Here is an 11,557-nt window from a genome sequence, read left to right on the forward strand (position 1 = left end):
TCAGAATAACTAATTACCCTAATTTTCATTATATTTCACTCTGAGTTAGTTAAGCAATAATGTTGATATTTCTGCATAGCTGAACATAAAGACCACTAACACAGTTTTCAATTCCCTAGTTTTTGTAAGCTTCATAATAACATCTTTTACTACCCAAATAAGTCAGCATTGAGGTTCTGTCTCTCCAGACTTTAAATCAGGTACCTATTTAGGTCTCTTTCATTACTTGACAATTAAGAGTCTGCATTATTCTGAATGGGTAAGAACACAAAATTTCTGCCTAGAACAGGTTTTTAAGTAGAAAACAACAACAGAATCCACAGACTAAATGATCTTCAAAGTAAGTTGAGCGAACAGCATACATACATTGAGGTCACCTACCTTCTTTCACAGCACCTTTGACCGTCCAATTTAAAACTATAGGGTAAAGAAATATAGGGTCTTCTGCTCCTGAGAGCTCAGCAGTAGCATCTAAGGTTAAAAAAATAATAAGTTGCAGGTTCTGTTAAACATCAATAACCAAATAAATTGGAAAATTCTTTGGAGGGGATGAAAAACAAGAAAATACCCAAGTATCCTTTCTAAATTATGTGCCCTAAAAATATCAATTATATCATATTTTGGAGATTCATAAATAACCAATAATCTCAATGGTTTTTCTCCCTAAAAGCCAAAAAGTCCGCTACCAAATAAGTGAAGAGTTTACAAGGCATGAGTCTCTCTTATTCAACAGCTGTCGTATAGCAGCAAACCCCAGACTCAGAAACATACCAATTACATTAACTCCATTTTTATAAAATTATTATTAAAAGACAGTAAAGTATAGGACAATGAACAGCACAGCCACTGGAGCCAGGCTTCCTGGGTCAGATTCTAACCCTGACGCTTTTTAGTTCTGGGACCTTGGGAAGTCACTCAGCTTCTCTGTGCCTCAGTTTCCTTATCTTTAAATTGAGGATAATAATAATACCTTCTTCATATATTTTTTCTGTAAGTATTATATGAGTTCTAATATGTATAAAACACTACAAGTGGTTTCTGGCACACAGGAAGCGCAAAGTATAAAACTATTATTTTTATTATTGTTTTGTTATTGAATCTACTATTTAGTTAGCAAAATTAGTAACATTACATTGTGCTTCTTAGGAAAATGTGAGGGGTTTTGGGATAATATGAAAACAAATAATTCATATTTCTAGGACACTGTACATTTTAAGGAATTATGTTATTTTATAACTAACCAGACAATTACATAGTTTCCCAAAACTATGTTTACTGGTTTTATGAATAATGGAGCATTTGGTTCAATTCATAAATTCAGCTTGAAACAGACTTGGAGCATGATGAAATACAATGAGAGATGCAAGTCAGAGAATTCCAAAACATTCCAACCAGCCAGACCTAACTGAGACACAGTAAGAGGTGTGAGTTCCGCAAGTATAGTCAGTTCCCAAAACACCAAGTGGCCAAAAGTGGAGTCTCCTACTTAAGAGACATTTAGGTACTCTCTTGTTCTTCTAGAAGATCTGAAGTACTTGTTTTTAAAAAATGTGATAACACTTACCATCACCAGAAACTAAATCAATTTCTTAAGCAAATTTCCAAACTGCAGACTCCAAAATTCCTATCCTTGTGTTAACATATGGATCCATTCTGAAATTACTACCTAGCATGATGACCTGAAATTAAACTAATCTCTCACTTCAGTAGACCGTGGTTCAGATCACTCACACATCAACCCGTGATGCTATCTCTTTACCTCTCAGTTACACTTTTGCCTGTAGAGCAGTGATTCTCTATTTTGCGCTCTCCCTCCCCAACACACTTGGCAACATTTGCTTCCCAGTTCGTTGCCAGAGCTGGGAGAATGGTGTGCTATGAATCTCTGGACAGAGGCCAGAGATGCTGCTCAACCTCCCCAATGCTTAGGACAATCCCCCACAACAAAGAGTTATCTGGCCCAGATTGGCAATCGTGTCAAGGTTGAGAAACCCTGCTTTAGAATCAGAAGATTTAGGCTCCAAGCCAGCTATGGAATCCTAAATAAATTATTTAATCTTTATGAGTCCTATCTGTGAAAAGCAGTTTGCAATCCCTTATTAACAGAGTATTGTTAAAATTAATGACATAATATAAAAGGGTTTACCAAAGGCTAATCTCTTCATGCTTTTAACAAAATATTTTCTTATTTTAAAAAACATAATGCTAAACAGAAGTATATAGAAAGAAAAAAATGACTACATTGCTTTGTCAGTTTGAGAAGGTGTGTTTCCAACAAGGCTAGCTGCTCATTTATTTTTTCAGGTGACAATATCTGCTGCAGCCTCTTAGTCTTGGAAAACTTCTTAGCAGAACCCTAGAAACATTGGTGAAATGTCAGAATGTACTTCAACACGTTTCAACAGTTGTCATTTTCAAATAGCGTTCTTCAAATTATGTTTTCATACTTGGTAAACAAAACTATGATCTACATGGTTAAATAATACAAAATTAATAATTAATAATAACAGTCATTGTGTTCTAACTAAACATCAGACACAGTATTCAGCATTTTATGGAAGTTGACCAAAATACTTCTCTCTCCCTTCTTCCCAGTAAATTCCACCCCTCCTAAAGAGCACCCTGGGACACACACACTCCCCTGAAAGCAAGCAATTGAGGGTATGTCTCTAAAAATCCTCAAAAGAAAATTCCCAGCATGCCCTTAGAAATGTATCACGTTTTTTCTTTTCTCCTTTATTTCAGAAGGAGCTTCTTTACAACTAAGCTAATTGCCTTTACTGCTTTGCCTTTCATTGAAACATAACAGGATCAGTAATTAGTGAATTAAAAATGGGTGGGTCTGTGTGCAAGCTCCCCACCTTCATTCAGAACTGACCAGTCAGTGTCGCTTGTTCTGAAAAACAAAACAAAAAAACCTCCCAAGTTTTTTAGGCGTAAGGCGGCCTTGAGAGTCTGTAATGATTTCTGAATCCTATAAATTAGCGTCTCAGTCCCTACAGGCTTAGTTCGAAGGAAGTATCACCACCTTCTGCTGGACCAGAGGCTCCAAGGGAAAAGGCATGCAGCCCTGTGCTACATTGCTATGCGGGGACATGTGCCAAGTTAAAGCCCGGGTGATATAAAAGGGCTGGCTGATGGACTCTGAGCGTGAACAACACTTGGTGGAAAAAAAAAACGCTGAAATTGCTTCCAGCTTAATCAAAACTCTCTCCAGAGAAAACAATCCCCCTCAATAAAAAAAATTTAAAAAAAGTATTATGGCTAAAAAAATTCATCCAGTAGAACACTGCTGATATTTGAAGCTTTTTGTGGCAAACAAATACTCACTTGGAAACTCAACATATAATAGAAATAGAAATGGAGCTATTCCAACTGAAACAGGCTGGGGGGGGCGGTAATAATCTCTACCCCACCTCAGTCACTGAAGGGGCTTCAAGTAATTCCTAGTGCACCTGAGAAACCTGACCAATGGAGCAACAGTGCAAGATTTGATCTACAAAAAAATGTAACCACATAGTTTCTAAGAAAGGCAATAAAACAGGTTCTAGTAAGACCCATGCCTGGGAGGCAGATATTAAAAAGTAGTCTCAAACATTAGCAGTCTCACAAAGACAATTTAGGTGTGACCATGAGTTTAGGAAATCTACTCTGAATACAATGAAAAGCTCTGATAAGGGTTCACTACAGTCAGTGACCCACCCAGAATAATAAAATCTGGGAGAGATTTGGAAGAGACTTCACAGGGCTTTTAGTCCAATGTCCAACTGGGTATAGGACGTTCTCTGTCAACCCCTAACTGATGGCAGCATTGGTGATAGGGAACTAGTCAGTATTCTAGCATGAATTCCTTTTCATTTTTAAAATCACAATTAAAGGAAAGAGGAAAAAGAAGAAGCTCTTCACTATATATATCTTTCCTTTATGTAAATATGACAAATCAAAAACTGATCAATTTTCTAATATGTTTACTAATACTACATGACCTCTTAAAAAACTCAACTAAATGTAAGCTTAAAGATGGGAAAAAAAAAGTAATTACCTCCTCTTGTATTTCCTCTTGGTCAGTAGTACAAAGCAGAGACTGGCATCCTAATGTGATGTCCAACATCTTTTTTCCATAATTTATAATAATTACTGCCAGGTCGTATTCCTTCCATGAACGCAGAATCTAATTTAAAATATTTATTAATTATCTCTGTTGGACACTCTTGTCTATTCTCAAGTGTCTTGCATCACCTTTCATAAACTCAAAAGTTCCATTAATGTTTTGGATCTAAGAATTCCCCTGTTTCTGTTAAGGAAATTGGACGCTTACCTCCAGATCACATTTCCTAAAAAATAAAACCGCATGATTCCACTGCTTTGAATAAAGGACAAATAACAGGAATCTCATCAATAATAAATTCCCCATATCTCGGGGACATAGAGCCGTACATGTTTTGGCATACTAAGTTAGCTAAGAAAATATTTCCACTTAAAAGATTTGTGTTAAAACAAAATCATTTTTAAAGACCACATAACCACCACCTCTTGTCTTGAGTGGCTTTTTATGTGAAATAGCACAATTGCCGACCTCATGGTGTTTTGGCGTGGAGGCGGGGGTGTGTGGCATTTATATCAGTAAATGATTTACAAGGCATTCTGGGAGTGAACTGAACTAGAGTTAAGCTGTTTTTGGCAGATTCTCCGAGAACCCCAGGGGAAGCAGACACTGTAATCATTAGAAGGGGAGTAGCCGGCTCTGCCACTCTTATCCACAGTCTCGGTTACTAATTGTTATTCTTTGCCCTCCTCCAGCCTGCCCGTTGCCTACCTCTCTAGCGTAATCTTTTCACCACTCATCTCGTTGTACTTGAAGTTCACAAAATATTTAGCCAAGTGCAAATTCTGACACTCGCCATGGCTTTAGGATTTCATGCCTTCCTACAGCTGAGCCATTTCCCAGGACAGCTTTCCCGCCTGATTTATGTTACTCCACCTGGTCATTAAAACCTGAGCTCTAGCATCAACTCCCGGAGTGCTTCTCTGACCAGCACTCTAATTTGCATAGAGCCTGCTGTAGTGAAGGGTCACATGAAGGGGACACATTCATTGTGAATCCCACAGGGAAACATTCTAAGGGCATTCTAAGGGTATGAATTTGTTATATGTAGATGTATCCAGTTAAGTCAAATAAATTAGTATTTAAGGTAAGTAACAACTGTTGCCTCCCATGTGGGGAATGGATATAATAAGATGGCTGAAAAACAGTGAGTAGCTGCTTAAACCTGATAAGACCGGCCTAATGCAAGGTGCTAAGAACTAGAAATAATCTCTGTGGGACCAAGGAAATAGTTTTAAACTAATGCTGACTATGGAATAGAGTGTGGAAGGGAAAATGGTGAAATAAAATTTGAAAAGGTAAGTGGGGTTAGTTATGCAGGGCCTTGAATGCCAGGCAAAACAGTCCAATCTCATCATAAAATTGATACAAGAGGGAGCAAGTTTTGTCATTAGAAAACAGAAATGAGCTAATGTTTGCTCTTGACTCAACTTTGCTTTCTGACATATTTAGGTCCTAGGCTTATAGAATACTATGTAATCTTTTCCCCTTGTTATAAGATGCCAGTATAAAACAATAAGTGATAAAGAACTGTTCCAATCAAAAGAAAGAGAACCAATTCTACTTAACATACCAAATGGTGAACATAAATAAAAAGACTATGCCAGGTGTTCAGCATAATAATTCTTTAACAATGCAAAAATAAAGAAACATTTAAGATGATGTGTCTCAGTATTTGGAATTCTGGCAACTTTTAGAAAAAACTACTGCACTTATAGAAGAAAGCCTGAGCCATCTGAAAAGACTGCCATTTTTTTTTTTTAACAGAACAGAGAAAAGAAACAGAGTCATTTGATTAATTGGGCTTTACCTATCTTAAGAGAAAATCCATATAAAAATGTGTTTAGGACTTCTGGTCAAGATGGCAGAGTAGGTAAACACTGAACAAAGCTCTATTGTCTAGAGCTTTGTTGATTTCTTTTTCAGAACTAAACAAAATGGAGACAAGCAATCTACCAGACGCAGTTCCAAACACTGAATATAAGGATGTTCAATGATCTCAGGGAGAACTTCAAAAAAGAGGTAGGAAATATAAAAATGGAGATAGAAGGGCTGGATGAGTGGCACTTTGGTTAGGAGTTGGCTTGGGACGCCAGCTCTGACCAGTAGGGCCCCGGTTCGGATCCCACATGAGGGCCAATGATGCTGTGCGCCCTCTACAGCTAAGATGGTGAACAACATCTCCGCCTGGAGCTGGGCTGCCATGAGTTGCTGGCGACAGCGTAGGCTGCCGTGGGGCTGGCTGGCAGTGGCCATGAACTTTCGTGAGCTGCTGTGAGTAGCAGTGAGCAGCCGTCCAATGGTTGGCGAGCGACTGCCTCACCCGGGAAGAGCGTAATGATAATACCAACATGGGCCAGTGAAGTCATGTTCTCCACAATTAGACTGAAGAACAAACGGACAGCAACTTATCTGTTCCCCTTCCCCAATTCCCCAACGTTGTTCCCCTCCCCCAATTCCCAATAAAATCTCTAAAAAAAAAAATGGAGATAGAAAACATAAAAAAGAACCAGTCAAAAATAAAGACTACAATAACTGAAATGAAGAATACATTACAGGGAATCAACAGTAGGTTAGATAAAGCAAAGGACTGAGTCAGTGATTTAGATTTTAAGGTAGTAGGAAACACCCAATCAGAACAGCAAAGAAAAAATACTCCAAAAAAATGAGGATAGTTTAAGGGGCCTCTAGGACAATGTCAAGCATGCCAATATTTGCATCATAGAAGTACCAGAAAGAGAAGAGAGCAAGGAATTGAAAATCTGTTTGAAGAAATAATGACTGAAAACTTCTCTAACCTGGTGAAGGAAATAGATATATAAGCCCCAGAAGTGCAGAGAGTCCCAAAGATGATGTATCCCAAGAGGCCCACACCAAGATACATCATAATTAAAATGCCAAAGGTTACAAAGAGAGAATCTTAAAAGCAGCAAGGGAAAAGCAATTAGTTACCTAGAAGGGAGCTCCCATAAGACTATCAGCTGATTTCTCAACAGAAACTTTACTGGCCAGAGGGATTGGCAGAAAATATTCAAAGTCATGAAAAGCAAGAACCTACTAACAAGGTTACTCTACGCAGCAAAACTAACATTTAGAATCAAAGGACAGATAAAGAGCTTCCCAGACCAGAAAAAACTAAAGGAATTCCTCGCCACCAAACCAGGAATGTTACAGGAAATTCTTTAAGACAAAAAAAAAATTTTTTTTCAAAAATATAAAGAATAAAATGGCAATAACTACATATCTATCAATAATAACTTTCAATGTAAATGGAATAAATGCTCCAATCAAAAGATAGGATGGCTGAATGGAGGAAAAAACAAAACCCTTACATATGCTGCCTACAGGAGACACACTTCAGATCAAAAGACACACACAGACTAAAAGTAAAGGGATAGGAAAAAGATATTTCATGAAAAAGGAAACAAAAACAATAAAAGCTGAGGCAGCAACACTTGATTCAGGCAAAATAGACTTTAAAACCACATTTTGATGGTTGCCAGATTGGGGGAGGGGGATCAGGGTCAGGTGAAAAAGAAGGGATTAGTTATAAATTGGTTGTTACACAATAGTCATGGGGATGTAGAGTATAGCATAAGGAATATAGTCAATAATGTTGTAATAACTATGTATGGTGTCAGATGGGCACTAGATTTATTAGGGTGATAGATGGGGGTTTTGGGAGACGGAGTGAAAAGGTGAAGGCATTAAGAAGTAAAAACTGGTAGTTATAGAATAATCATGGGGATGTAAAGTAAAGCACGGGGAATACAGTCAATAATATGGTAATAACTATGTATAATGTCAAGTGGGTACTAGACTGGTCAGGGGGATCACTTCTTAAATTATATAAATGTCTAGCCACTATGCTGTGCACTTGAAATTAATATAAAATAATATTGAATGTCAACTGTAATTAAAAATTTTTAAAGGGGGGAAAAGGTAAAGGAGAATAAGAGGTTCAAAATTCCAGGTATAAAACAAATAAGTCATGAGGATGTAATTAAAGTACAGCATAGGGAATATAGTCAATAATATTGTGATAGCATAGTATGGTGTCAGATGGTTGCTGGACTTATCACAGTGATCACTTCTTTAGGTACATAAACGTTGAATAACTATTGTGTTATTATATACCTGTATATAGTATATACCTGAAAATAATATAATATTGTATGTTAGCTATATTTTAACAAAAATATTTTTTTAAATGTGTTTATATGAAGTGAGCACCCAAATCTGGGATTCAGGGCTAGTCCAAGGTTCTGGGACTGCTGGTCGTGCTGGAGGAAACGTCTGAAATGACTATTTTCAGCATATCGATTTGGGACAGAACCACCACTAATAGCAAAATCTTGATATTATAACAATACAGTAATACCTTGGTTTGCAAGCATAATTCACTCCAGAAACAAACTACTTGTATTGTAGGACATCACTCATTTACCATGTTAAAATGTATTAGAAATGTTTGCTTGTCTTGCGGAACACTCACAAACCACATTACTTGCAATCCAAGGTTTTACTGTATATACTGTTTAAAAATGTCCAGAACACATTCTGAGTCATTTGTACAATACCATCACTTGAATCTCAATATAATTCCGCAAACGGAGTGAAGGAGAGTAGGGTCATGGATAGCATATGAAGAAATGCACAGCCAGCCCCAAGCTGTTTTGTGCTACGAGGGAAAAAAATCTCAGGAGGCCAAGAGAGAAGGCATCCCAGGACTTCACCTCCGCTGTACCCCAAATGCTGGTTGGAAATTCTATTCTAGGACAGTGCTGTCTCCCATTTTCCACAGGGGCTGTCGCCAACCCTCCTATTCTTCTCAAATGTCTGAAACCCACCCTTACTCTTCACCTTCTCACTCAGCAAATGACCTTGCTTCCTTTCCACAGAGGAAATGTAAGGGATCTCGCTTATCTCCAATCCACAGACCTACCTACACATTACCTACCTGCAAGTACAACCATCCTGTCCCCCTATGGGAAGGGAGAGGTGAATCTCCTGTCCAGGCTAACCCCTCCCATATGTGCTCAGATTCCATTGCCTCCTGCCTTCCCAGGGACCTTGCTCTAGTAGTCACCCTCTTCTCCTATATACTCATCCTTTCCCTCTCCTGGGTCCTCCCCATTAACAGGCATATATTGCGGAGTACCTGGATAAGCAGAGAATTGGTTTTATGTCTGGTTGGCTGGTTGGTTCGTTGGTTGGTTTGTTGGTGGTTTGTTGGTTGGTTGGTTGGTTTTTAGCAGAAGTTGTTATTGGCAAAATACAAGCAACAAATTGCCTTGGATTAGACTTTCTTTGTTCTGGAAGAAACACTACAGTAGCCCCTGTTAGTTTTTTAAATGTAAAGTGAGTAGTTGTCCAGTGTCCTGAAAAGAGAGTATAACCTGGCGTTCTCTTATTTGAAAAAGACACTGTCTCCTGGAAATACCCATTGATGGAAGGGTTTGGGAGGAAAGGCCAAAACAAATATATTCTGAAGAAAAGTAACCTTGGAAGGTGCACTTTTAGCTTAGCAGAGCACAAATTAATGTGTGTGGTTCTGTGGAAATGGAAAAGAGTGCTTTGGATTGTGTGGGAGCCCCGCTTTATCAATGGTTATGCCATGTGACAATGACAGAACTAATGGCAGCAGGAAGATTCTCAAGGTTGGGGAGGGGTTAGGAAGGACAAAAGAGCTTTGCACTAATGGACTCTCCGATATGTCCTCTTCCCAAGTAGAAGCAGGACTGGCCCCTTGGACTAAGTGCACCCTCGAGATTCTTAGATAATTCTCTTCCCTTCTCACTCTACACACTGTCCCCAGGTGAAATTATCTGTTTCCGTTGCCTCACTAACTCTATATACTAAGGACTCCTTTGTCTTTATACATATTTGACCTCTCCTGAACTCTAAACCTATAGGTCCAAATATATAATGGCCACCTCTTTGAATATCCTATAGGCCCAAAATTCAATATACTCAAAACTCATTCTTTTCTCCCTTTCCCACACAAAATTACTCCCCAACCATGGTTCAATGCATAGCATTGCATTCACCTCTCTGCCCAGGACACATAGCTGGATTACTGTCGACCCTTTCCTCTCCCTCCTTTATTCCCTCTATACTCAACAGATTTCCACATTCTCGATTCTATTCATAAATCACTCTTGAATCTTTTTAATTCTCTCTCCCACTTTTCTACACTAGTTTAGTTTATCATCTCTCACCTTCTAACTCATTCCCTGCCTCAGGTCTTAACCCTCTCTAATTACTAGCTGTTGCACAACCAGAACAATTTCTTTTTTTCTAAAGTGCAAATCCTATAATTCCCTGTTTGAAACCCTTCAATGGCCCCTCTTTATCAGTTAATCTATATATCTGTCTTTTTCTGTGTGTCTTTTGAATGTTGTGGCCTGTTGAGAAGAGTCTCTTCTGACTTCACAGCTATTTATCATTGAATCATTTGGGACTTTATTTTGTTTATGTGTGAGGTAGGACTCTGGCTTTGTTTATTTTCAGATGAATTGTCAGTTATACTAGCAACTTTCATTAAATAAACTACTATAATAAATTATCATTTTCTCAATGGATCCAAACACCACTTTTGTCATATGTTAAGTTCTTCTGTCGATCTGGGTCTGGCTATTGCTAGACTCCCCATTCTCTTCCACTAAACTATTTGCCCATTACTCTGTTAACACCATTTTCAATGAAGTGGCCTTATGGTAAATGTTAATATCTATCAAGAACTTTTAAATTATTCTAATCAATTGCAGAGTAACCCCACTAGGATTCTTATTTGAACTGCATTACATTTCAATATTATTTTAGGAAGGATTTATATTTCTATGACAGTAAGTCTTCCTCTTCAGGAAATTGGTGTTGCCTGCCATACATTCAGATCTTACTTTATGTACTTAAGTAAGATTTCACAGCTCTTTTATTTAGGTCCTTTAACATTTTGCTCAATTTAAAATATTGTGTATTACAAATGATATATTTTCCCCTCTTCGTTTCTAACTAGCTACTGCTAGTATTAAAATAAATAAATAAATAAAAGTTTGTGTTTTACATATAAATTATTTAACATATAAATACATATAACACTCTTTACATATAAATATTTATAAATTCTCTTTTCAATTCTACTAATTTTTTACTAGATTCTCATGGATAAGTGTTGAGACCTTTACAATTACAGATAAATTATACTTTCCTAATATTATAAAATTATTTCATATTCTTAACCTATAGCATGAGACAGAATCTCTTCAAATAATGAATCACACTATTAAGAGTCAGCATCTCCTGTGCCTGATTTTTAAGGAATGGCTTCAGAAATTTGCCATTTAGTCTAATATCTGCTGTAAAATTTTGGTAACTGTCTTTATCATTAAAGTAGTTACCCCTTATCTGAGGTTTTACTTTCCATGGTTTTAGTTACCATGGTCAACCTCA

At 37.5% G+C, this 11,557-nt stretch overlaps 1 protein-coding gene across 1 annotated transcript in view; it reads right to left on the reverse strand.

The window, feature by feature from the left end:
* Window positions 1-11,557, reverse strand: part of CFAP54 (cilia and flagella associated protein 54) — a 294,961-nt gene that overhangs the window by 161,857 nt on the left and 121,547 nt on the right. The window contains 3 exon segments of the mRNA XM_019641676.1: window positions 382-471; window positions 2,242-2,356; window positions 4,043-4,171. Coding sequence (XP_019497221.1) covers window positions 382-471; window positions 2,242-2,356; window positions 4,043-4,171 — 334 coding nt within the window.

This window comes from Hipposideros armiger, unplaced genomic scaffold (assembly GCF_001890085.2).
Source record: "Hipposideros armiger isolate ML-2016 unplaced genomic scaffold, ASM189008v1 scaffold_63, whole genome shotgun sequence".
Classification (NCBI taxonomy): Eukaryota; Metazoa; Chordata; class Mammalia; order Chiroptera; family Hipposideridae; genus Hipposideros; species Hipposideros armiger.